We start from the raw sequence: 27248 nt of genomic DNA on the forward strand, positions 1-27248 counted from the left end.
AGTCACACATGCATTATAAAAAAGGAACCAGACATTAAAATAACCTTACACAGTTAAGAGTGTCTCCTGCTAAGTATTACAGCAATAAATAGTGGCTCTTTTGTGACAGCTTTGCGGCTATTTCTTATGTCTGATGGAGCAAAGATGGTTAGTAGATAATGACAGTGCGCACAGTCAGAGCGCCGCAAATATTTCCATCCAATTCATTTTTAAGCACAACCTCATCACTTCACTTTCAATTCTCTCCCAGTTTAAGTCTTGCAAAGTTGTTGGCCATCTGTAGCACCTCCTGCAGGCATTCTGTGTTCCTGCCTGCAGCCTGGGCAGACATGTCCTTCCCACCACCTTTCCCATCCATGAGGGGACAGAGCTCCTGAACCCACTCACTGGCCTTCAAGCCGCGGTTGGCCGTCTCCTGGAAACGACAAAGGATCAGCATCAGTGTCAGCCTCTTAAGGGCAGGGATCAGGACAATATTTAAGCGTTGGTCTAAATCTGTTATTTAATGAACCACACCCCTCTGACAATGAAAGGGAAAAAATAAAGATAATTATAGGTTACTCCTTCTACAGTCCCAACATGTTATTTGCAGGAATCAGTGCGATGTGGATTCAGACTGAAAAACAGGCTCGTAATTTTAAAAGAATATATTTAGCCATAGTGAGGATTCAGATGCCCTAACATGATCAGAACATTGCAATCAATCCAGGTCAACGTTTTTAAACGATTCATCTCAATATAAAGAGCTTTTGTCTAGTCTGTATCAGCCATTTTAGAACAGGTTTTATAGACAATGTGAAGTGAATAATGTGTAGAGTGGAACGGTGTGACTATTGAAAGGGCAAAGTCAAGGTTTATTTATACGCAGCACGATACTTCACGATTTATTCAAACACGACACAGTGTGTGGAGAATGGGTCCAGAGTCAAACTATGATTACATCTTAAATTTAGATGTTTTTTGTTTTTTTTTGGCCTGCAGACAAGACAAACTGGTGGGAAAAGGTCACATGTTGGCAATATGTAGGGCTGATTTAGAGGTTTATTTCTTTGTACTATATTGTTCAGTTTTTTTATTTGAGTTTAAAGGTTTGTCTTATATTCCATCATAGCCTTAGCTCACCTGTGGGACCTGGCAGAGGCACGTGACCTTGCCAGCCTCGGGGTCGACCGTAAACAGCATGGCAGCGGTCTGAGGAGAGCTGGTCTTGAGCAGCTTCAGTGACTCATTAAGCGCCTGGGCAAAAGGACGAAAAAGTAAAGAATGAAGCAAAGTCCCCCATCAGCAGTATTGATGTCCCAAGGTCAGAACTAATGGGCCGCGGCGCTGATTTGGTCTCTAGCGAAAACACAATCTGATAAGCGGAGAGAAAAAGTGTACTACAACAAGGAATCCTTTTTTTGTTTGTTTTTTAAATAAAGTGTTCTGCCGCATGCTAATCCGGTCCAGCGCTCAGGATCCACAAAGTAATATAAAACTTTAATTTACTGTGTTCACCTTTGCAGAGGCTCCAGACTCCATCTCCATAATAAGAAGTTCTTGGTTGGGGTTCTTCTCAATCTCCTCTTTAATCTTCTCCAGGACTCTCTTCTGGATGTCGGCCTTGTAGCTCCGGTCCAAATCGTCCATGATCTTTTTAAGGCCTTTTAATGTTTCCCTCATCTCATCTTTTTGCCATTGTGAGATGACAGCAGTGCCGATCGCCTGTGAGAGAGAAGCAGAGTTAAAACCTTACGTTACATACAAGAGCGGTACAGAATACGCCTGAAGAAAGCCACCTCCGTCATGTCGGCGATCTCCTTCTGGATGTCCTTGTTGGGTGTGCTCTGCTGCTTCACTTTGTCTCCCAGAGCAGCCAGAGCCTGGCGCAGAGCATCAGCTTTCCTCTGGGCCTGTGGGATACGGCACACAGATCTTTTGAATGCATGAATTATAAACAGATTTAAAAATAAAATAGTCCAAAATAAAATGTAAAACTCAAGTATTTATAAGTCAATTTATTTCAGTAAACTATTTATGCATGCCTTATATTTTTTATTATATTTCTTTACGAATAATAATTATTAATAAAACTTAACAATGTTGTCATGTAAATTCAATGCAGATAAACCAGTGCAAAAATGTATTATGTAATTATGAAGGCTTTTTCTCGATCCTCTGGTGAAACAAATGTGGACATAAAAACTGAAACATCAGCAGCACTATAAAAATTTCACTCAACATGAACAGCACAAGACCACAGAAACACGCTGCATTCACTCAAAACCACTGGACTACTTGGGTAACAGGGATAGATGACTGAAGTCAATGGGCACCCATCGGTGCACCCTTCAGTCAGAAGAAATACAACATACACTCGGGATACAAAGTGGTGGTGCACAGTGAGGTTTAGCTGAAGCAGTGTGAGAGCGCTGACCTTCTGTGCCTCTGATCCCGTCACAGCAACAATGCGCCGGATGCCCTTAGCGATGGCCTCCTCCGAGACGATTACAAACGGTGCAGCGTGAGCCGAGTTCTGCAGATGACTGTAGATTGAAACGAACCAACAATATATTAGAATTTCAGCAATTAGTGTGAGGTACAGCTTTCAACTGTGTAACTGGTCTAATTAAAGTCATTAAAATGTTTTTTGTACTGTATTAATTAGGGAAGGTTGAACTAAAAACATTACTTACGTTCCTCCACAGAACTCAATGGAGGTGAGGGAGCCAGCAGCACTGTTTGGGTCGTCCAGCAGGTCGTGGATTGGGATGCCGATTGACACCACTCGCACAGGGTCAGGATACGTCTCATCGAACACTGCACGCAGGCCCTGGATGGCTTTGGCCTGTGCCAGGGGGGTCTCCATGGCATACACAGGCTAAAGGGACAAGAAATGTGATTAATTTATTCAAAACATACATAGTTCAACATTCAAAAAGCAACAGATTTTAAATGCCAATAGCTAAATATATAATCATATTTTTTATTAAATAAAGTTTCCATGTGTACCAAACATTTCAGCACTTTTCAGTGTATCAGGTCTAAGACGTGACTCTCTGAAGAACATTGGGGATTATTATGCTTTTCTAATGTGAGGCAGTGAGTGTGTGGTAACTTCTTACCATATCATTTCTGGAATACCAAACTCTGCCCTACATTTTGCCCTCACATTATCAGCATGGCTCATCAGTCACTGGTATGTGAGTTATTGTTGTTGTGATTGACCATGAACAAAAATCATAGCGTCTCCATTTTGGATGTCCAAATGGACTGACTATTCTTGACAAACATGAGCCACAGTATATTGATTTGCACGGTTGTGTTTCTCACTGACCTTAGCGTCCCTGATCAAAGCACATGCGATCTCCTCGGTGCGCCGGATGTCCCCGGTGCTCAGAGCTCCTTTGGCGGTGAAGTCAAAGCGCAGGCGGTCGGAGGCCACCAGGGAGCCTCTCTGGTCCGCTTCGCCCAAAACCCCTCGCAAGGCAAAGTTCAGAATGTGTGTTGCAGTGTGGTTGCTCATAATTGGTCTCCGACGAGTCTAAACAATATATAAAAGAAAAAGTTAAAAGCGTGCAGAAAGTAAAATAAGTTTGTTTAATTTTTTTGCAAATTTACCTCATCTACTTGTAGAGTGACAATATCGCCAACTTTAAGTGTCCCGTAAACCGTGCCGATATGCAAAACGTAGCCCCCTCTGACTTGTGTATTCTTTACTGTGAACTCCATTCGCTGCAATGAAGAGGCAATACTTTGTTAAACATACAATGTAAATAAGTTAATGCCGGAATACGGAATATTCCAGGCAGAGAAAATGTACATAGTGCACATTTGATTAAGCGTAATCCAGCTTCGTGTACTCACATCTTCTGTACTGTCGAGTTCCCGAAGCATATAACCCTCGTCAAACGTCTGTCCTCCCTGTTCTGCATAGAAAGAGGTTTGGTCCAGTAGCACTCCACACTCCTGTCCCGTGGTCACCTCGTCACAGAATGCACGATCACGGCGCAGGGCCAGAACGGTGGCTGAGACCGCATCAAACACTGCATCGTGAACAAGGGAAGACGCATTAGACACAGTGAACCTCAGTGCACAAGGTCGCTGAAAGAGTAAGACCCACCATAGATTCCCTTTTCATCTGAGGTGTATTTGTATTTGAGGGAATCATCCGTGGCCGGGACATTCTTGTTTCTCAACTCTTCAATGGCATAAATGTCAAGCATGATGTGATCCGCGCCTCCTGCACCCTTGCCCTGGGACTTCAGCTACAAGCAGAATACAGAGATGACATGAAAAATCTGTCAGAACCTAAAATCAAGTTAAATGAGTTGGGCACATTTGACCATCCAGTAATATTGGCCATAACTAGTCCAATCAATAAAAAACACATTTATTCATGGCGAATACTGCTTGTGCAAAATGTACAATTATAAAGCATTATAAAACGTATACACTACAGGAACAATTCAGTCCAAGTGATATATTGAAATCTACTGAACACAGAAACTGTTGACAAAGGGAGACCAAGGCCAAACTCAAAACAGAGGGAATAAAAGCTCCTCTTCAAATTCTGCCCCAAAACTGTTCCATCCTCTCACCTGTGCTGCCTTTTTCTCCTCTTCAAATGCAGCCAGGTCCACCAGCATTCCCTTCTCCTCTGCTATCAGAGAGGTCAGATCCAGGGGGAAACCGTATGTGTCATACAACAGCCATGCTGTGTCACCTGCATCCACACAAGAGACAATTTATAGATTTGCAGCATTGGTAGGCAATAAATCCAAAAACAAACAACTAGCAGTAGATTTTAAATTGTAAGAGTTATTCATTATTCAGTATCTCACCTGGAATGGTCCTGGTGTCAGCAAGACTCATGATCTTTCTGTCAAGGATTCTGCGCCCCCTGCTGAGGGTTTTAAGGAACTGCATCTCCTCTTCATTGATAACGTCTTTAACCATGTCAGGGTCTTTCTTCAGCTCTGGAAATGCATTCCCCTAAACACAAGAGGTTTACAGTAAAAGTCTAAAACAAATATATGGTTGTGAGATACACAAACGAGAATATAACCAGAGACTCACAAGGGACTCCACCACCACATCCACCAATGACGCAAAAAAGCCTCTCTGAGCTCCAAGCTTCTCATGGGAATAACGAACTGCACGACGCAAAATCCTCCGCAACACATAACTAAAGGACAGAAAAGAACACACTGTTCAGTGGAACACCTCAGAGCTGTGGCTGTGGTGTGTTGCTTAGGACAGACTAAACCAAGCATGTGACCAAAGACTTACTAAACTAAGAGGTAAATTTAATGCACATTGGAACTGTACCAATGACTTAATTTAAAGAATATTGTTCCAGTAACTTTGTTTGTCACCATCATGCGTCTCACCCTCTTCCTGTGTTGTCAGGACGACCCCCATCAGACAAGGCAATGGTAATGGTACGAGCATGATCAGCCAGCACGCGGTATGCCATGTCAATGCCATCTACATCTTCAGCACCCACTTTACCAGTGTATGGCCGGGCCCCAGTGCCCTGGAAATATCCAATCTTTTTCAAATACTTATAAGGAATAAGGTTAAGTGGGACATTACAGCTTGTTTGGGTCCCAACGTTCCAAAGACAGCACACAAAAAAAAAAATCATTGCATACCAAATAAGTTAAGTGTGTGTATCATTGACATATGAAAATGCATTAAAACATTTGTCTACACAGATTTTTTTTTTTTTAAATGTAAATAGGCTAGAAATCTGCCAAAATGTTATAGTGGATGAGGCAGGAGTTGAATTGGACACAGAAGTAGACAAAGCAGTTATGATATCACAGCCCAATAGGTTAAGCTCATTTTGTCGTTTTTCTTACCTTCTGAATGGCTTCAAAGTATGGGAGAAAGAGGTCAGTGTCATAGTTTGACATCTTGTTCTGCAGCACAGAGACCAGGCGCTCAAGGCCCATTCCTGTGTCAATGCTTTTCTTAGGCAGGGGCTTCAGCAGGGTCTCCGACTCCCTTTTAATTGAATATTGGAATCAGGATCGATTTTTTATTAAAAATTGTAAGTAACATCTTGAGAAGGAGTGGTTATTGTGGTGATAATACTCCCTTTCACAAAAGCAACAGAAAACTCTAGATTTTATCAAAATAACATTTATGCAGCCAGGCCAGGATTTTATATGAATTTCCAAACCGGAAAAACAAGGACAAAGCAAAAGCAGCTTCGCCTACGGCACAAGAAACCAGTTTCTATTCTTGACCTAAAGCCTAATACAATACACATCAATGACTGATAGTAACCATCCCATTTTTGTGAAGCAGATCAGTCATGAATATTACTTTTGAAAAATAAGGACCATTAGCATAGATCAGTACCTGTTGAATTGGATGAACACCAAGTTCCAGACCTCCAAAACATTTGGGTCGTCCATGTTGACCAGGTGAGAGGCATCTCGTCCCCCGATGCGGTCGTAGTGGATCTCACTGCAGGGGCCACAGGGGCCAGTGTCACCCATCTCCCAAAAGTTATCCTTCATACTGCCAGGTAATATACGAGCCTCTGCAACACTATCAAACAATATACAATTGAATCCGCTTTATATTTAAGTAACAGGTGTTTCATAATATTCACTAGTAGGGTGTGTGTGTGTGTGTATATACACATTTTAAAAAATTACAGAGAAAAAAAAAACAGTCATACTAACCCAAGATCCATCCAAATCTGTTTACACTCCAGGTCAGGTTCTAGAGCAGCATCAGCGTTTCCTCCAAAGTAAGTGACGTACAGACGATCAATGGAAATTCCAAACTCCTGTGTGAGAAGCTTCAAGGCCATTTCACAAGCCAGTTGCTGTTCGGGTTTGAAAAGCAAAGACATTCAGACAAGAAGAGGGACAAGGACAACAACAAAAAACTGATTGCAATACCTTAAAGTAGTCTCCAAATGACCAGGACCCAAGCATTTCAAAAAATGTATGGTGGTACACATCTTTACCAACATCATCCAGATCATTGTGTTTTCCTCCTGCACGTATACACTTCTGTGTGTTAGCTGCACGCTTCAATCTGGCCATGGGGTGAGATGGGTCAATGGTGTTCAAGAAGATGGGCTTGAACTTTAATAAGAAAACAATATTTATTACAAATGATTATTGCATACATTTGGACACAATGCATCATAGTCATAGGAGCATACCTGGTTCATGCCAGCGTTGGCAAAAAGCAGTGTAGGATCATCAAGCGGAACGGTGGCTGATGAATGGACATACTGGTGTTCATAACGCTTGAAGAAGTCAATAAACTTCTCACGAATTTGAGATGCACTTAGAGAAGAGTCCATTTTCTGATCTGTAAAACAAAAGTCGCAGTTGTGGATGATGTTCCCTAAACTATGACAACATTTTAGCCATTTAAATGAGGTGGAATACTATAACACTTTAATATCAAGCCACACTAGTTAGATCTAAATCATATTAAATGCTGAATCATCTAATTAAAAAGAGCTCGACTCCCCTCTCAATCCCATCGAGGACACTCGATGTGAATGGAAATCACACAGGTGTCTCTTGCTCCCAGGGGCCCCACAGACTGTAAACACTTCATGTCCCCATCCTAACTACCAAACCACCTCAGTGGAAACCACACGAAGTTTAAACAATAATGTGAAGCGATGGAAATAACAATATTGTGCGTTTTCGCCTTGCTCAAGACGTGTTTCAAGTGAGGCAGGGGTGAGGCAGCTAGTAATAATGTAAACATCAATGGTAGGAATAGGGATGGATTTATTTGCAGAAACACAAACCATAGACCCAGTGATCACAACAGAGAGGCGTCACAGGGAGTACGTTGAGTTACATCAGCCAACTTGGAAGACATACTTGTATTAGCAAGCTAGCAGTTTTAAATGTTAGCAAGAGAGGCTATTGCCTATTTCCACCAGCTAATCAAGTAAATTCTGCATGGCATTATCATCAATGAAATTACTATAAATATTGTATAAAATATCATATTAAACTACTCACATAAGTTGGTTTGGTCAGAGAATGAGTAACAAAAAAGCTCCAAGTGACACCTCGCCAGCCCACGCTGCACAACCAAGAGGAAAGCGAAGGGAAATGTCTCCGTCCAAAATCCCTGCTGATTGGACAAGCTGGACATCCGTATCGAAATGTCGCATTGTGATTGGAGGAGACGAACGTCAATTAAAGTCTAGCCCGCCACTGCGATTGTCGTAAATTTGCCGGTTTGGCTGATGCAATGAATGGTACGGATTTAAGGCCTACTTGACACAATTAAAAAAAAAATACATACCCCATAATATAACTATATCAAAAACAAATTTAACTAAAACTAAATTAATTTTACTGTTTCAACCAACCATTTTTATTGACACTAATACTTATGAATGTTTGAATTAAACCTTGCACAGAAATTCCTCTAGCAAATTAAACGGTTCCTGTAGACTGGTTTAGTTGTATAACCACCAACACAAACCACCTTATTACCTTATTATTATTATAATTTCGGCAGGCTACATGTGGAACTACTGTTTGCGACACCGTTCTTGGGGGGACACGTTTGAGGGTTGTACCATATTGCACACGGAGCCGTGGCATGGAAACAAAACACAGATGAGTATTTATTATTACCGATGACAAAAATGCCTACAGACACGAAACGAGTGAGAGGCCCGGAGCTTTCTCAGAGCCCGTCCGTGTTCCAGCGCAAACCTCTAGCCGCTGACAAGCTTCCCTCACACGGGGCAAGAGAGGACGGCCGTCAGCGGGACCAAGTCGATATTCGGCCCGTGTTCGTCCGCTGTGGGCTCGTGAGTCAAGCCAAAGGGTCCGCGTACATGGAGGCTGGAAATACAAAGGTGATCTGCTGCGTGTATGGACCAAGAGAGACCGAGCGCAAAGACGAAACTGACATGAAATGTGGAAGGTAGTTCTAAATATTGACCTAATGTTGTTAACTTTGTGAGCGGACACGTGTGTTTCAGGTTGCACGATATCGGAAATGTTTGCGATATCGATATTTTGGTATTTGAATATACTTTTTGACATGATCTCAGTTATGTAAAAACATAAATGTATTCATGCGTGTAATGTATTAGTCCAAATTCTGTGAAAATGAGAACATACAAAACCAAGACTATATCGAGACTAATTTAGACTGAATGTTTAAATCATGAATGTTCTATGTTGTCAGTTTTAAAACTGTACATTTTTGTGTTTTTGAGAAGATCATTGATACTGTGATATATTTTGTTGCGATATCGATTACAGCATCAGCCAATGTTGCAACATTTTCAATATATTGTGCAGCCCTAGTTTAGTTATAACTCATTTGTCTTGTGCTTAGGTTGACAGCTGATATGCGCTTTGCTCCGTTCTCCTGTCCTGAGAGGGGCTCCTGGATACAGGGCAGTCAGGATAAAGACTTCTCCCTGATGGTTCTTGAGAGCCTGCAGCCAGCTGTGTGTCTCCACAAGTACCCTCGCTCTCAGATCGAGATCAACGTCATGGTTCTAGAGAATAGTGGCTCAGTTTTGGGTCATGCGGTCACGTGTGCTTCTCTGGCCCTTGCAGATGCAGGGATTGAGATGTATGATCTTGTGCTTGGTTGTTCTATGTGTCAGGATGGGGACTCTTTTGTGGTGGACCCTACATATATGGAGGAGAACCGTGGTGGCTCAACTGGCCATGATAATCAAGGTGGCCTCACTGTTGCCTTCCTCCCCAGTCTGAACCAGATCTCTGGACTGCAATCTGATGGAGAAATGACTGAAGAGACTTTGACAGCTGGGGTTCGCACCTGCATTGAGGGATGCTATAAATTGTACCCCGTCATCCAGCAAGCTCTGACCAAAGCAGTGCGCAAGGCTGCTCCACCACCTCCTGAGAGCTGATGTGTAGTTTATAAAGTTCAGTACGTTTTCTACTGTGGAAGCATTCTAATCTGATTTGTAATGGATATTTTCTAAAAGGTATACACATAATTGTTAAATGGTGCAATTCCACATATTCCACATTTATTGAAGCAAATTTACATTAAAATATACTATAATAAAAGTAGTTAACAATTTATACAACTAATTCTGTCATTCTTGCTCTTTTTTTACACAATGGTCATACATTGTCTGGCAGTAAGATAAGCTGGTTTTAATTAATATACAGTTTAATTTGATATACATGATCCTCATAAGGAAAATTGTCTAGCAATGCAGACGATATGTTGGACTAGCTTACATGATACAAAACCTGAATGGTATTTACAACTTTTAAGTTATCACAATAAACTCAAAATATTTTAATGCAGCTCACCGTTACAGCAGCGCAAATGGGCAATTAGCTAAATGCATCTCCTTACAAATAATACAACAAAATACATAGAAATATAAGGCTCTGTGACATCAATCAACAAATTGTAAACATTAAAGATTCAACAACAGCAAAAACAGATCAACCAACTGGAAGATGTCAGTGTCATAATATTTTGAAGGGGAAATGTGCAGAACAGAGTAACTTTGTATATTCAGGTAAGTTAAAACATTGTGCCTCACACAATAATCAGCACTACTTTAGTCGAGTGTCCTCCACCCGCTCGTCTCCCTCGCTCTTTTCCTCCTGCTCAGCGTGCTCCTTGTCTCCATGACTCTGCAGGGAATGGGGCAGCAGAGGGGAAACGTCCAGACGAGAAGCAGAGCCACTAGAGAGAGGTGATGGCGTGTCTGTATCTCTATCAACAGCAGAGCTAAACGCAGGCGATGGAGTGGGGATAGTGGAGGCTATTGATGGCTACAATAGAAAGGAGACCGCATAATTACTCTGTGTCCTGTGTTTTAAGTCTTAATGTGTCTTACCTGTAATGAGATGCTGGACTTGTTTGTCTTTTCCTTCACTTTAGCCAAAGCTCCTCTGAGTGTAGTGGATCGTTCTTTCATCTCCAGAGCTGCTCTTAACAGTTTGGGCGTTTCTGCTCTAACTGGAGCAGTGGGAACCTGCGAGGGCTTCGTGGGCTCTTCTTTAGGCTCAGGTTTCTTGCCTTTGTTGAGCATCTTCCTGTTATTTAAACATGAAGCTTTGTTATTGACCATTAATACAGAAAGGTAAAGGAGTATGAAGGGAACCCTGTATTTGTTGTTTAACCTGGCTTTCTTGCGGAGCAGTTTCTTAGATTCAGGATAGTGAACCAGGATTTCATTAAGATCCCTCTTGTCCAGAATAAAGAGATTGGCAAAGCCATGAGCAATCACATTAGCTGTGCGCCTGTTTCCACCACCAACTGCAAGCAAACTGAAAAGCAGAGGCTCAGTTCTAGATTGTGGACATAAAAAAACAATGAAATATGCCAGTTTATCAACTACCTGATCTCTCCAAAGACAGACCCTGCTCTGAGAGTAACAAACACCGTCTTTCCATCAGGTCCTCCAACCACTTGAACTTCTCCTGCTTTTATAATATACATCTCTCGGCCCACCTCTCCCTAAACAAGAAACACTATATATAAATTCTGTACATTTTGCAATATGATAAAATACATGTTAATATGTAAAGATACCTTTTTGCAGACATAATCCCCTGGAAGGTAGACAACAGAGCGCAAACTTTTCAGCATGTCAAAGATCATCTGTCTGTCACAACCCTGATAACGGGATGACAATGACACATAAAAAATACATTTAAATATTATAGTAGTTACTCCAAGCAAATAGTATAAACACCATAGACTTATAAATGCACTTCTGTACACTTTTAGTGGTCCATACCTGAAAAAGTGGAACTTTGCTCACAATAGAGTAGTTCACATCTATTGCAATATCCATCCGCATTTTATCAGGCAGTTGGGTCAGTAGCTCCTGCTCATCTGAAGAGAAGAGAAAAAAAATTGCTGAAAGAATTCAAACTATTGTTACCAATTTAGACTTGAGCACAATTTTTTTGTGCGCATAATCCACATGCACAAAAAATATGAATATATGCTATTCTAATAGAGAGTGCCAAATTATTTAATAATCACACATTTTCTTAATTGATAAATGTTGACCTAAAACCAAACACACCATAAAACATAAAAAATAAGTAAATGTTCTCACCGAGCATGCCTTGTGACTGCCAGGTATAGTTGTACCAGGTCTTAACACGGTTCTGAACATCCTTTGGGATGCGATATGACGACATGTATTTGATGGTGTTGTCCATACAGGTGCGGTAGTACATCTGACTAGCTGTGGCGGCACCAACTACATCACGCATCTGAAACAAATGAATGATGGCATCGAAAAAAATACATAAACTAATGCATCCCGAGTAACACTTGTACTTACTTGTCCTATCATAATTGAGAACACAAAAACCCCAACAAAGTAGTTAATGAGTTGGAAGACAATCTCAAAAAGGGTGGTGGGATCTGGAAGACCTCCAATGGTGATCAAGGTCTTCACCGCAAAGTAGTAGCAGCGAATGTAACTGGAAAAAACCAAGACATATTTTAAAACGACACAAGATTAATTTAACATTTAACATGAGGATTAGAAAGGTTTTACAATGACTTTTAAACTACAGTATTTGTACTCTTTTGATATCTTATTTCCCAACCAACCTGTTTCCTTCACCGTTGTAAACCCACTTAGTTGATCCAAGACCTTTGAACGCTGAGCACCAGTAGTACAGACAGGCATTACAGTGGAGACAGTAAAAAAGATATGTTGTGGTACGAATCACCCTGAAAAAAGGCATGTTGTGTCAATGTGACTAGTTACTGTTAAGGACATTGACAAAAATGAACATTAGTCTTATAACTGACCTATAGATGTAAGCTTTAGTTAAAATTGCCTCTAGACGCTCATTGAACACAAAAAATGAGTTGATCTGAATAAAGAAAAATAGTTAAAACATGTAGTCATGACAAACGTTGCAGGGTATAGTTGCATCATTTGCAGAGTCATACCTTGAGTAACCTGGGCAACCGAAGCAGTGGGTTGATGCCAGTTTTGAAATAGAAAAGCTCCAATGGTACGAGACTAATTACATCCAACTGAAACAAGAAAAGTTTATAGCTCATTTATTCGTATACGTACTTCTGGTTGTGTTTTTGATCATGTGTTTATAATCTCTTGCCTTGAAGCGCTTTGTTTTCATGTAATTCTTCCTCATCTCTGTTTTGTCACACTGCACGAAAAGAAAGGGCCATAGTTTTGACCTTTGACAATTTTAACAATTCCCCACTTAAAGGTGAACTATGTAACTTTTCTGGTGGAGTGTCCTTCGCCTGCTTGTCTCCATGGAGATGTTATATTGCTTTGCCAGGAATGTATTACAGTATGGCATTAAATATCTCCATGGAGGCAAACAGTAAGAGAAATTAATATAAAAAACACAAGTGATCAAATAAATGCAAAATAGCCAAGTTTAAGCCCTTATAGCCTGCCACGATAATTACTATATTGACTTTAAATGAATAAATACACATTTTCAGGGGCTCAATATTCATCATGTGCACATTTCTTTGGGACAGTGGGACATTTTAGGTTATTATTATTTTTAATCTTTAGATGGTCAAATATGTCACTTTTATGACTTGACTTGATTATAGTTACTAAATCTTAAAGTCTTGTCCCCTGTTTTTCTAATTATGACTTTGTTCGATGGTATAGAACCTGTGGAAAATATTATTTCTAGTTTTACATCTGTGAAGTTGCCGTCTTTGAAGACATTTTGAAAAATAAGTCATCAGTGGACAAACCTTTCTGTCAGTTCAAACAATCATTGAACAAGATAAAGGTGTTACCAGGTAATATCTATTGTCAAATCATAACTATTGTGTAATTTGTTAATATTTAATTAATATAATATGGTTGCTAGGTAACAGTTACTGACAATTATGATTGTATACATCAGGAAAGGTGTTGGGTTAATGCCTCAGTGGAATAAAGCAATTTTAATACCATCGTTTATGGTCATACTTTTCTGTAGCGCTATATCACACTTATTGTGAAAGGTCTAATATAATTTTGTAGGACATAGCAGGCACAGCAATAACATCTCCATGGAAACAAATAACTGACAGACCCCACCAGAAAAGTGACGTTGCTAAAGTTCTCTCACCACAATGTCCCCGCCGCGAACAAACTGCAGGCGTGGTTGGAAAACGGTGATGTCCAAAATATAAATGAGGTCACATACATAATCGGTCAGCAGCCAGTAGTAAATATTGTCTGGGGTCTGGTACGGAAAAGCCCAGCGCACCGGAATGAACCAAACATTCCAGTTCCAAGCCAAAGTCACCAGGAACATCCACAGCACATACATTAGGTCTGCAGACATGGAGAGAGAGAGTTAGACGAAAACTTATTTGTGTAACTTTCCTGCGACCTGGTTGAGTGTTTTTCAAGGTATTTCTTGCCATGACTGAAAAAATACAAGGTTGATAATACTGTGTAACATTCCAAACAAAGCAGCATCCTCATGGAAACAATTAGGTGGCTCATTTTCCACCAGGAAATGTACAAAGTGCATCTTTAAGTTTGGTCTTTTGTACTTCTTAGGCTGCACAAGTAATACAAATAAAGTATAAATCTATGTAATCTAAACGTTTCTATGTGCAGGAAAGCATGGAGGTAGAGCAAAGGAAGGAAAAGAAAGGAAAATCTGTGAGTACAGCATCTAGTCTATTAAAAACAGTGTTGGGTGTCTACGTGACTATGGTGGAGGCTTCTCACTGGTGAAGGGGTCGATGCTGGCGGGGAAGCGGTAGTGCATACAGGCTCTTATCCATCGAGGGACTTTCACCTTGCAGCAGCCAGACTCTGCATCTCCTGCCTCCATATCCTCTGGTACTTCTCCAGATTCTCCTGCTGGGAGCGCAACATCAGTGCGGTTTTCAGGAGGAACACCAGTGGGCGCTGAAGTTGTGGCCTGAGGAGGAGCTAAGGCACAAGAAATATTTAGTATTGAGTGACCTTCACAAAATGTCTGTAGTGTAGTGCGAATCACTCACACTGGACAACGCTGTCTTCATCTGAACTGTCTGGGTCTATAAGTTTCTCTTTGGCCTTTTCCGTTCTCTCTTTGAACATTTTGATCAGCTCTTGTAGACGTTCATTGACCACTGCACTAGTTTGACTAGCTGAAGATGCAGGTCGCTCCTTGAGACTGGAAAACATTAAAAATATATATATATAACCTTGGTAACACTTCAGTTTGGGAGCTACATATCCATGGCTACCTACTGTAATAATATAGCCATGGATATGTAGCTTTGTTAACACTTGTTAAAGAATGTTTTCATATTTATTTATCTATGGCCTTATTAAGTGTTCAGCCAGTAATTATTGTATTTCCATTAATACTCTTAATTACTTAACTTAATAACCGTCCAAGTATTATAAGCAACAGGGGCTTTTGTACTTATACTATTAACTAGTGTTTTAAAGCCATTGACAATAACTAGCGTACCAATTAACGGTGTATGTGTAATATGTGGTCATTACACGTCCCTGTCTGCAGTGTTCAGACGCATGTTGCACTCACACATCGTCACTGTGCAGGCTGGACTGGCTCGGCCAGGCTCTGACAGGGCCCTCCTCATCATCATCTTCACTTTGAGAATACATTCTGCCAGTTTTGAAAGGGTTCAGTTTACAATTAAGATCCAGAATATTCAAGTTGAACATAAATTATTGGTGTATGTGTTTTGTTGATAGATTTAAGAGTTGTAACTTACATTCGACTGGCAAATGTCCTACGACGCTTTCCACTATTGTCGATGATGTTTAGAAAAAAAGGGTTAAGAATCACATTTCTAAGCACAATTTAAAAAAAACAAGTAGCAAACGATTTCGTACTAATATTAACACAGTGACAATACACCCGCAGTTTGGATTTGCTTCTGCTTTATTTTATTATTTTTATGTATGCAATAAACAAAAGCACATTCAAAACCACTGGGTCCACATGCAACATTTAACAATTTACCAAACCAAAATGAAATACATCACAAAACCACAGTGTATGTTCTGCATAGACCCTGCAGGACACACCACTCACAAGACAATGTTTTGGTCCAAAATGAGAGAGAGAGATTTCCTGGTAGAATTATTATTTCTCAGTAGGAATAATATCAATAACATGAATAAGATGTTTTTTAACCACATTTTGATTAAAGTGAATAAAAAGTCATATGTGAGAAAGTACTGTATACAGTATAATCAAATGTTTTTTGGATCAAAACAAAGTCCCCATGAACCACATTAACAGACACAATCTAAAGCATATTGCCTGTTTCTAAGCTTGTGGAAACGTAACATGTTAAAGGACAACGAACACCACATGAAAGTGAATTTCTTACTCTTTATCCCCTTTGCTGCACATGAGAAGTAAAAGAGAGAGAAAGAAAAGAAAATGTAAAATTCAACTTTTACAACACCATTTGGCTGGGCTTCGTGGTAGAAAAAATAGGGAGCAAGGTTGTTTTGCTTTTGGATTCAATCTCTACTTTAAGCAGTGGGTGGAGAAATCCCACATACAAATCTGAAAACTGGTCAACCTACAGATTAAAACCATTGCATTTTGTGATGATATACCAACATTACTGTATTTCTATTTCACAATAAATATTACATTTAGCCTCATGAAACTCCAGGGCTCAAATGGGTCCGTCCAGTCTAAACTGTGTATCTCACCTCTGGCGACCTCCAGCCGGGGTCACTGGGACAGTGAGTGTTGTGAGTTTGGGGTCTTGAAGGTTCGGGGCACTGGGCTCCTCCACCGCTCCTCCTGCTGCTCCGCCTCGTCCTGCTCCCTTATGATCAGAGTCCATATCCTCGACATTGACAGCAGGACGGAGGCTGATGGAGCTTTCTGGAGAAGGACGTTAGATGAATAACTTTTCACAAGTAATTCTTTAATTGTTGTTTGTTAAAAAATAATGTGCAAAGCAGAGAGCCATAAGCAGCAAAGCAGGAGACAAGAAGATTTACCAAGACCTATATAAGACTAATGCAATAGGATCCACTTCTGAACTGGGACAGAAGCGTAAAGCTGAGAGGACAACCTGAGCAGGTCAGCTAATCTGTCTGGTACACTGGCACAGTTCTGTCACACAGAAACATGTCAGCCTCACTCTGACAGCTCTTGAGGTTTAAAGATGACAGAAGAGCCAAATCATGATAAAGTATTACACATTACACTATCAACATTATCCAAAATACAGCACGTTCAAAATGATATAAAGTGTATAAATATCAATAAGTAGTATTCCAAAGATTCACCTGCAGGTCTGAGAGGGGAGCAATCTGAGTCATCCTCAATGAAGAAGGCGGGGTTACTGAGCCCTGACAGCTGGCGGGACTTGAGGTGCTTGGATGGCGAGCTGACAATGGGGGGCAGGCGGGGGTACGAGGGCACATTGGGCAACTCCAGGCTGCTGCCATTGAGGGAAGAGAGGGACGGGGAGCGCGAGTGGCCATGGTGCGGGGGAGTGAGGGGAGAGTGCCGCGCAAGTCTGTTGAGTTCCACATCGTCCACGCTGCTGTTTTGTTTCTGCTGTTGTTGATTTTGTTTTTTAGGCATCTTGTGGCATAAGGCTGTTGAGGCTGTTGCGAATGTTCCCCAAGTATTGTCCGGTGCGACTGGGAATCTGGGACAGTTTTTGAGGTATATTGGTTAAGGTCTGTCTCAGGCCGGAGAAGCTAGAGCCGTCCGAACCCTCGGAGGTTTTAGGCAGAAGGTCATTGACTGTCTGGGCAATATTTTGCGTTATCTGGGTTAGCCTTAACCGGGAGATCTCCAGAGGGAGGGAGGGCAGATACGTTGTGACCTCTGAAAGCTGGGTAGGACATCTAGGCATGGAAGAGCATTTGGGAAAGGAGATGCCGTTCTCTTTGAAGTAAGCGTTGATGTTGCCAAAGCACTCGGAATTGTGAGGCAAGCGCATCAGGGAGTTTTTAAATGCTTCACAGCTGAGTGAGGCTAGAAGTGGGACAGGCAAACAAGTCAGAGCAAATCAGACAACCTGGCCATAACTGCTGTAACGATCAAACTTAAAGAATAAGCGCTAACAAATTAGGCCTGTACATACCACCGCAGCCATCTTCCTCATCTTCCTCCTGCACACAATACACAATTCACTCTTTATTTAGTTTTAGATGTATTTGTGAGAAAGGGACATAAATTGTGAGCCTATTACCTTTTCAGCAGGTTTTTCTGTATTATTGGATTGACCGTTCTTGTCTGCTTTCAGTGGCTGCTTGGTCACCGGTTCATTTGATGAAGTGGCTTCTTGGGCCTCACTTAAAGACTGTGGCTCTGGGGGTGGTTCAGCGACGGGTTCAGCGACGGGTTCAGCGACGGGTTCAGCGACGGGTTCAGCGACGGGTTCAGCGACAGGTTCAGGGTCGAGATCTGGAACAACCTTGGATTCAACCGGCTGCTGCGATTCGCTTTGTGGTGGCTCTGCTTCTACTTCCTGGATAAGCTCTAAAAATCAATCAATCAAATTAATCAATCAATCAATCAACATTTATATATAGAGCCCTTTACAACACTCAAAGTGACCAAAGTGTTTCACAATAAAAATCAAGGCGGTAAAAGTAAAAACAAACTGTACAAAATAAAGTGTGACTACATTACAGAGTGTTAAAAGCCAGTCTGAATAAATACGTTTTAAGCCTGGATTTAAAAGGGTTAAAGTGCATGTCGGGGGGCAGCTTGTTAGTAAAGTTGTTTAAGCATGATAAATGATGTGTTGTTGTTGTTGTTGTTGTTGTTGTTGTTGTTGTTGTTGTTGTTGTTGTTGTTTGATTGCCTTACCTGGTTCAATTAGAGGAGGTTCCCTAGAATTCTCCAACTTCTCATCTAAAACGTGCGTTGTTTCTTTTCTGTACAACAAGGGACACAATATATTTTAATACAACACTATAATAAAAAAAGAGAGGAGGGGAAATAGTCGTTAGCGTAGTAGCCAATCCTTCACAACCTGTTGCACCGCGGAAGAGACGCGCTGAAGGAAAAACGTAGCCTAGACATTTTCCCCACAACAAGCTACTCACTTTTTGCATGATCATTTCCAGGCTCCAGACCAAAATGTCCTCACACCACCACCACGGCCCTGGAGCAGTTAGAAGTGATGCGCCATGACGAGGAGCCTCAATAATGCGCTGTGTTGTTTGTGTCCATCACGGGCCCGTGTGTGCGTGAGGGCGACGAGGCAGATGCGTGCGCGCGCGGTTACCAGGGCAACGCTGAATGCGAGGAGTGGGTTGCCAAGTGAAGCTGCGGTTGCTAGGGGCACCGCTCGACGATGCGCGGGACACACCATGGGATTACACGGACCCCGCGGGAATTTGGGAGCGGCAGTTTCAGGTCAGGTCAAAGAGACTGAGGCGCGTCACCGCTTCAAAAGGTTTCAAAGGCAATTAAATGTGATCATTTAGTCGACTAAAGATATGCCCTGCTGATCGATCAGTCGACTATAAGGGACAGACCTTGAAACTGGCAAAAGCTCTGATATGACCATGTGTCTGTCCTCACAACACAACAGCCCCATTGAAGTTCATGCAAAAACGGTGTATTTGTATGTAAAAAGACAGATGAGGAGATGCAATTTTGCTGAAATTGTCATGTTGTGATTCACAAACCTTTCCCCATCCACTCCTCCTATTGGTCAGTTTCTGTTGGGCTCTGAGTGAGTGACATGAGGATGTGTAAGGAGTGTAAAATTAGAAGCAAATGCCCTTATCTTCAAGACAACAAAATATACTAAATGTGCAAAAATGATGATTACGCCCACCCCTACCTGTAATCACTTTTTGTTTTGGGTGTGTCAGCCATGCCCCATTTGGTGTTGATGCTGCCACACATGCCGGGACCAAGGCCCAGGTTTAATTGTACTTTCCCCCTCATTTGAGTAGGGCTGTTGATCTTTAGTTGTGTAATAGATGAGGCAATTGGGTCAATGATGTTAATACAACCATATTTTTATTAGTAAGTAGACTAATTATTTTATTTTATATAAAGATTTTTGGACAATAGCAGAAAGGAGAAGGCCTGGAGTGAGTTAGTAAGTTGAAGATTTATAAGTGAATCATTATAAGTATTCCCGCACTGCATGTTATATTATGCAACATGTTTAAAGGTTTTAAAAATCACTGGGTGGTTTGGTAAAAGATAAAAAAAAGACTTACTCTAACATTGCACTTGGCTCCTCTTCGTTTTCTTCCTCTTGTGGCACTGGCAGCCTGATCATATCAAAGACAAACGGTTAGTCAATTCAAGACCTGCATGGCTTGTGGCATCCTGCACAAGAACGTTTAAGGTCTTACTCAACATCAGGCTCCTCCAGCAGATCTTGGCTGTTCATTGACAACTTGGTGGACTGTCCGTCCGTGACCATCTGCCTAATGGCCATCTCAGCTGTCTGCCTGGCCACTTCCTCCGCCATACGAGCCATTTCAAAGCGCTCCTGCAGCAGACTGGAGACAGAGCAACATTAAAGAGCTGGATGGTCTCACAGACAATAAGCATATGTAATGTATCCTCTGCTGTACCGTTCTTCCATTGTAGCCAGAGCCACATCTTCGGCCTCCCTCTTGATGTTTTCGATAAAAGGTGTCCAACGGCCTGTCTGGGTTTCAGCATCTTCCTGGGGGACTTTGTCTGGACTTGGAGGTGGTTCTGGTGTTGGGATGGGCTCACAGGACTTTGGGACAACTCCAGTGTTGGAGTTGTGCTCATTCTTTTGTTGGCATTCAGTGTCTGACTCCACATCCTCCAGCACCATGTCAGGCTGGAGTTTGGATGAGACTAAAGGAAAATGACAGATTTGCGCCACAATTGTGATTATGGTTTATGGTGGTCCAGGGGCTAAAGTTTATCTTCATCAAGCTCAAATTTAATGCAAAAATCCCCTTTATGTGAGACAGTATATTTTCAACTGTGAACATGGTCTGCTACCTGTTCAGTTTGAGAAGAAAAATATTTTATATGTCAATTTCAATCAATAACAGAGGTATGTTGTAAAGAAGTGAACTCATATGGTAATGATTGTTTTGCTGGGTGAATCTTTATTGTCTTGTTTGTTTACATCATTTCATAACAGTGAATTTACTTCATAGCGGACAGGTAATCACCAAATGTCCACATCACATTTTACAGGTCAAGGCCTTTAACAAATCAAGTGGATCCAATAGGTTTTGTGTTACTGGGATAATTCATATTGGAAATGTGAACTACTCATTACTAAACTTAACATAGAGTAACTGGTTATTTGTAATTATTTACAGTCCCAAATTCCAGGGGAATACTGAGCTAATAGTTAAAAGAAGGGCTGGGCAGTAAATAAAATAAAAATATTTAATGTGAATGATTTGCATGTTTACTTTTCTACAATGTAAAAAAACAAAAAAACAGCACAAAGTTATTACTTAAAATAATTACATGTGAGACAAAACTAAACAAATGTCAAAAGAATAGAAAACTGCTTCAAATGACACTAACACACAAAGTATGCTGCCGTGGGTATACAGTTATAGTAAAATAACATGTTTGTTTGTGCACTTTGTAAATAAATGGCAACTACTATTTTTTCTGTTGTACAGAAATGTGCAAAAGTATTATCACATAAATGCGGCTCTATTTTACAACAGTACATTCACATAAGACTGTATCAAATACAGTAAGGTGAGTTGAATATATATTTATATATATATATTCTTGAGCAGCTGCCTAGTTTATGTGCCAACACTTGAGTTGGTCTTTTTGTGGGAAGCGTTGGTCACCCAGTTGTCTTCTCCTGCTGTTTAAGGGGCTCGCAGCACCTTCCCCCCTGAAACAGAAGGAGAAGAGGAACTGAGTTAACCTCTGACTGGCCCACAAAAAACACCCAGGAAAACTAGGCGCAAAAGACAAAAAAGCTACTGTAAAAATCAGCTACTGTAACGCAAAAATGCTTTGATCAACTTGGATCCAGATGAAATTACTGTTTTTGTTGTTTTGACACTGGACAAAAGGTTTATACAAAATGCATAGAACCTTACCTTTCTGTAAAACCTCAACAGCTCCCTTAAAAAAAAAAAAAAAATAACAATTAAAAAGGATACTCTTTTTAACAGATGTTCACATGACAAATAAATGCAACTTACCTCAACGCCGTCTTTAGATTGTAAAGCAGGCTGAGGCATCTTCAGTCCGAAGCCTGACACAAACCAGCCAACCACACTATGAGGAGACAGACTGTTACAAACATGCCAGGCAATAACTCTGACTGAATATGAATAATCTTTTTTAAACTGGACCACAGTTTAAGTAAGTTTATAGTAGACCAAGTTTATACCTTCCCACTTTGCCGTCAGTATCTAATGAGATGCCACTTAGAGATTCAGGAGGAGGAGACAAGACTGCAAAGGAAAGATCACAGGTAGGAAAATTATCCCATCAACCCGCTAATACCCCAATTGTAAATACATGTTTACGTTTTAAAATCAATGCTAAAATATCAAAACCACACTAGTATTTTTATTGCACGCACTTTTATCCAGCGAGGTCCGAGTTGACACATTTGAAGGTTCACAAACCGCTGTACCAGGTGGCCCCGGCTGAGGTAGAATTTGTTTTAGCCATTGGCCAACCCTGCAATTAAGCAAAATTAAATTAGGGTTAAATATGTGAGAGTTTAGAACTTTTGGCAGGCCAGAAATGGTATTTATTTACTTTGGTGGGAACAGATTTTCCTTCTTGTTGTTGCTTTCTTCTCCTTCTTCTTCTTCATCCGAAACCATCTCCACCACAGGGATATGAGGTAGGGGGTCAAAATCTGCAAAGATATAAATATACATATGGTGAATCATTATGTAAAGCACAATAAAACTCAAGCATTGTTTTAAACATATCGTGTGATCGTTTAAACCACCATCGTACCTGGCATTGTTTGTACATCATAGATCTGGAAACATAAAATACATTTTTTTATATAGTCATAGACATATGGCTTCTTATTTTAAAGCAAATAAAACGTTGTGCTTCTTGCCTCAGTGTGTTCATCGTTGTTGATGTCAGGGCTCTCTCTGTATTTCTCATCAGGCTGAGGGAGTATATTGTTCAGGCCCTGAGACACCCACCCAAACACTCTTGACCAGTGAAACAACAACTTAGATCAATATCATGAACCCAAACATTTTTATATCACAGTCCTTTTCAACACTTACCCCTTTTCACCCTAGAGAATGGGAAAAAATGCAGTTAGCATCAATTTAACTGCCGGAATATTCAATAATTTAGAGTAAATTGTAATTGTCTTTCTGGACTCACATCTGCCTTGTTGCGTTGAGGGGATCCAGTAGGCTGTGGCAGAGAACTGACAAACCCATTGGATAACCAGCCCAAAACTCCACTCTGCGTTTGGCTGTGGCAGGTAAACAAACAAACAAACAAACAAACAAACAAACAAACAGACAGTTAACAGGCATTGCAGTTTTTTGTTAACGAGTTCACAGGCACAGAAGCTCACCTGTCTAAGGAAACTTCATCAGTATTCTTCAAAGGTTTTTGGGGGGGAGCTGAAACATCAAGTCACAAAATCCAGTTATAACAGCTTTACGTAAACTATAAAAAATATTGTATCAGCATGTCATACCTTCCTTGGGTTTGGCGGGATTCTTCACCTAAAATATGAAAATAAGTTACTTTTTTTATTTCCTGTTTTCTGACTTTTTGGCTTATTTATCACACTTAAATTCATTAAGTTTCAGATCAGAAAATCTATTCTAAAATACAATACAATACGAGTAAACATGAAATTCAGTCTCTAAATTATAATTGTACATATCAAGGGAAATTCAAACCTATCCGACCACATGTAAAAAAAAAAAGTAATTGCACCTGAATAACCACCAGAGTTCAATTTCACTGGCCACACCCAAACCTAATTTCCACCAGGTCACAAAGTCATAGGCTACAAGATCTCAAAAAGAAATGCCACAATCCAAAAATAATGAGAACAAATGAGAAACCCCAATTCTGTCCAAGAGCGCGACCAGGATTTCACAAAAGAGTCCAGAACGACATCCAGCGACCTGCAGGCCTTAGGGTACTTTTCATGCAACAATGAAACCTGTGAGGGACAATGACAACACAAAAGCTTGGCTCAAATTTGCCACAAAATCCCCCAACAATAACACAGCTCTTCATACAAAGAAGATCATGCCCACAGCCCCACCTGGAGGGGACAGTGAGATGGCGTAGGGCTTTGCTACTTCAGGACCTCAGCGACTTGTTTTCCCTCAAGCTCAGATGCTGTTCTTGCTAATATTGTTCAAACTATTCTGGAAAAAATGAAGTAAAAAGAAAAAAAAGTTGACTGCAAGAGCCAAATCACGAGTTCAGGGTTCAATTACTTTTTCACACAGGGTAAGATTACAATTACAAATTGCTATTTAGTAACTGCATTTTATCTTCACTTATGTTTTCTTTTTTTGTAAAACATTAACATTGGTCAGTGAAAATACTTTTTCTTGCAAATGTATCAGGTTTAGCCTTCGAGACCTCCGCAATGTGATTCAACAGTGTTACTTATGGGCTCTTGGTGTTAATAAACTGTTCCATTTATTTAGCATACTCAACTATATGTGTGTCATGCATGGTGTGGTGTAAGTATAAGATGTTTGTCTTACATGAGCTTTGGCAGGTTCATCTACAGCAGGGGTTTCCGGGGGCTGAGGGACCACTTTCACCACCCAGTTAAACATCCTGATAATCAAAGAAACATGTCACAGAAGCAGCTGTTTCATTCACAACGCGGCTCTTAAATGGAGCTCATGAGATCATCATCATCAGTAGTTCATTTGGGGTGGCCCCGCTCGCTCAATATTTTTAGTGTATCAAAAATACTAAAGGCATTGAGGGCTGATGGTCAAAATCAGACAGTTTTCATACAACAATGTGTTGGTCAGTATCTAAGATGTTTCTTGCGTGTGTATGCACAAATCCAACAGTTCAAAAGTCAAGCTTCTGATATCCCAGGGCCTGAACTTAAGATGCTTTAACCATCCGATTACACAGGGTTCAAGTTAAAGTCAGTCAGTTAAACACGAGTACATAAAACCCCATGTATGGCAAAGGTTTGTCCCAATTAACAATGATGTATCAGAGAAAGTCAATTACTCAGGAAGGGATAATTAATCTATAATGTCTATGATCCTCTTTGACAGTGTATCAGCCTGTTGCAACTGATCCGCTGAACCCAAAAGACGTCCTGGCGAGTTTCCTGAGGGCAGCATCAACAAAGTGACCATTCAAATGATTTTATATATTTAGTTGCATTTTCTAACGCTAAACGATGCGACAATAAGGTCATGATATTACAAATATAGAGCATGACCATATATGCCTCCAAGCCTAAGCTTGAATAAGAATAAAGGACATAAACCAGGTATAGACTAAGTCATAGTGGACATTCTCCACAAGTCAACTGAGATTTGATGTGATATTTCAAAGATGAGTTGCTCACAAAGATCTTTTTAGATCAAAGAACAATGGGAGCTCAATTGCATGATAGTGCTCCCGTCTGTACAGCTGATTTTGATAAGGTCCAAGTGTCTTTGAGCCTACATTTACAAATTAAGAATAGAGAATGCCTTTCTGTGCCTAATAGTGTGGTTCTTCTTACCTGCTGTCCTAAAGGTGGGTCGACATACCGGTGCTGCAGAGCTTCAGAATGTGACACAGTCAGTGCAGCTCTGCCTGGACTACGGCCCCACAGCTAATAGGATTAACCAGCAGCACCTGAAGGTCAGGGGACAATCCTGGTCGTGAGCAATCGCAGATTAGCGACAGAGAAAGCTATCGGACATCATGGCTATCACCTATAAACTTGTATCACCGCCCACCTGGAGTCACGCAACAAGTCAGCCTACAGTTTTATGTAATCTGCAGGCCTCTCATCCTCAAGGCCTGTTGAATTTAAATATAGGGTCTTTTTGATTGAAAATATACATTTTGATGCTGTTTCATAAAGCATGTTTTACCCATAACTCACTAGTCCAAGAGAATTGAAACGTTTTTTCACCTTTTTTGTGGACAGGAACCACTAAGCACAGAATGGACAAGAACAAGGAATAGTTATGCTGTTACAACAATATGCTGCAGTTCGAAGAAGTTCATTTGTTGTGGAAAATCAGATGTTAAATATAACCATTTACAAAACAAAAATTAAAAATCATGTTATCACAATGATGTGTCTTTGTAATATCACACAATGTAGTTGAAAAAAAAAATCATCACACCACCACTGTTGTGCTGTTCAGAGCAGTTTGTGGCACATGAGGCAGGAGGCAGAGCTCATAATGAGCTTAAATGGGATAAGCTGGACTACAGGTCTGTGGCACACTTGGCCTGAGCATAGTTCCGGGACAAGGCGCCACAGATGTGGCCCCAATTTCAAGGAAACATCTGGAAGAGACCACTTTTGCAGTGAATTTAGGTTTAAAAAAAAAACAAAAAAAAGTGTGGATCAGTTGAATCTGACATACTGGCAAATATGACCTGCAGCACTCTTTACTGTCTAGATCAGGTAAGTTCAAACTATTGCGTTCAAATGCAGCCCTCAGACGGACTTGGTCCAAATTACAATTGGCAATAATTTTATAGCCATTTTAAAACAGCATAAGAGCAATAAGAACATTTATGTGAGAGAGAGACCCTGAATAAAGTTGAGGTCTAACCTCTGTTATATGCACTTATTAGATTTGCTCTCCTGGACGTTTATGTTCCAAAATGCGGCCCAAAATGAAAAAAAGTTCTACAACATAGACCAAGTACAAACACTGAGAAAAGTAAACTTGTAACATGCTCCTGCAGACAATCAACATCGTTTATCCACTTTAATTTTCCTTATATTGCGGTCGTGGCCACAGAGCCCAGCTGTTTCAGGAGCCGCGGCATGGCCATATAGCCTCGTGGCTAACCCTAACCCTGACCCTAACCCTGACCCTAACCCTGACCCTGACCCTAACCCTGACCCTAACCCTGACCCTAACCCTGACCCTGACCCTGACCCTAACCCTGACCCTAACCCTGACCCTGACCCTGACCCTAACCCTGACCCTGACCCTAACCCTGACCCTAACCCTGACCCTGACCCTGACCCTAACCCTGACCCTAACCCTGACCCTGACCCTAACCCTGACCCTGACCCGGCGCGGCACGAAATAGCCTAGCATTTTCGGCCGCGCGCCGCGGCTCTGTAGACACTCCCTTGTATTGCATGCATTCATTTTC

General features: G+C 41.0%; 3 protein-coding genes across 3 annotated transcripts; 1 reads left to right on the top strand and 2 right to left on the bottom strand.

Annotated features, from left to right (window-relative positions):
* Window positions 1–120: 120 nt before the first annotated feature.
* aars1 (alanyl-tRNA synthetase 1) lies at window positions 121–8078 on the bottom strand. The gene is made up of 20 exons (XM_072434485.1): window positions 7998–8078; window positions 7172–7323; window positions 6903–7091; window positions 6681–6826; window positions 6352–6543; window positions 5847–5991; window positions 5373–5518; window positions 5059–5167; window positions 4824–4974; window positions 4581–4705; window positions 4103–4247; window positions 3847–4025; window positions 3601–3714; window positions 3317–3523; window positions 2676–2860; window positions 2417–2525; window positions 1779–1892; window positions 1498–1704; window positions 1123–1236; window positions 121–415 (listed from the first exon to the last, which is right to left on the bottom strand). The coding sequence occupies exons 2-20, from the start codon at window positions 7313–7315 to the stop codon at window positions 236–238; spliced, it is 2901 nt and encodes a 966-aa protein (XP_072290586.1). The 5' UTR covers window positions 7316–7323; window positions 7998–8078; the 3' UTR covers window positions 121–235.
* A 479-nt stretch (window positions 8079–8557) lies between these two features.
* On the top strand, window positions 8558–10270 carry exosc6 (exosome component 6). The gene is made up of 2 exons (XM_072434758.1): window positions 8558–8919; window positions 9340–10270. The coding sequence occupies exons 1-2, from the start codon at window positions 8627–8629 to the stop codon at window positions 9884–9886; spliced, it is 840 nt and encodes a 279-aa protein (XP_072290859.1). The 5' UTR covers window positions 8558–8626; the 3' UTR covers window positions 9887–10270.
* Window positions 10271–10312: 42 nt separating this feature from the next.
* Window positions 10313–25823, bottom strand: LOC140349251 (uncharacterized). Its single transcript, XM_072435526.1, is given in 41 exon segments — window positions 10313–10775; window positions 10841–11039; window positions 11127–11273; window positions 11345–11463; window positions 11539–11622; window positions 11747–11844; window positions 12074–12233; window positions 12305–12446; window positions 12580–12702; window positions 12784–12848; window positions 12928–13014; window positions 13098–13148; window positions 14085–14293; window positions 14699–14905; window positions 14977–15131; window positions 15510–15593; window positions 15703–15735; window positions 16327–16341; window positions 16661–16838; window positions 17249–17541; window positions 17543–17948; window positions 18058–18085; window positions 18166–18305; window positions 18366–18455; window positions 18789–18856; window positions 20162–20215; window positions 20300–20449; window positions 20525–20811; window positions 21936–22037; window positions 22118–22193; window positions 22309–22372; window positions 22504–22604; window positions 22686–22788; window positions 22893–22917; window positions 23002–23101; window positions 23180–23190; window positions 23262–23376; window positions 23482–23530; window positions 23608–23635; window positions 24644–24719; window positions 25639–25823. Coding segments are annotated over 40 exon segments (4743 nt in total). The 5' UTR covers window position 24719; window positions 25639–25823; the 3' UTR covers window positions 10313–10553.
* Between the last annotated feature and the right edge of the window lie 1425 nt (window positions 25824–27248).

Source organism: Eucyclogobius newberryi, unplaced genomic scaffold (genome assembly GCF_026437365.1).
Source record: "Eucyclogobius newberryi isolate DKJ021-1_F unplaced genomic scaffold, fEucNew1.0.hap1 SCAF_7, whole genome shotgun sequence".
NCBI classification, from domain to species: Eukaryota; Metazoa; Chordata; class Actinopteri; order Gobiiformes; family Gobiidae; genus Eucyclogobius; species Eucyclogobius newberryi.

What these genes read in the sequence shown, in the direction of transcription:
- aars1 (XM_072434485.1), bottom strand. Translation starts at nt 7,315, where the DNA reads ATGGACTCTTCTCTAAGTGCATCTCAAATTCGTGAGAAGTTTATTGAC. An exon ending in TCACTCTACAAGTAGATGAG is followed by an intron (nt 3,524 to 3,600) that starts GTAAATTTGCAA and finishes TATATTGTTTAG; the next exon opens with ACTCGTCGGAGACCAATTAT. An exon ending in CTTTGATCAGGGACGCTAAG is followed by an intron (nt 2,861 to 3,316) that starts GTCAGTGAGAAA and finishes TTGTCCCTTTAG; the next exon opens with CCTGTGTATGCCATGGAGAC.
- exosc6 (XM_072434758.1), top strand. Translation starts at nt 8,627, where the DNA reads ATGACAAAAATGCCTACAGACACGAAACGAGTGAGAGGCCCGGAGCTT. An exon ending in ACTGACATGAAATGTGGAAG is followed by an intron (nt 8,920 to 9,339) that starts GTAGTTCTAAAT and finishes TCTTGTGCTTAG; the next exon opens with GTTGACAGCTGATATGCGCT.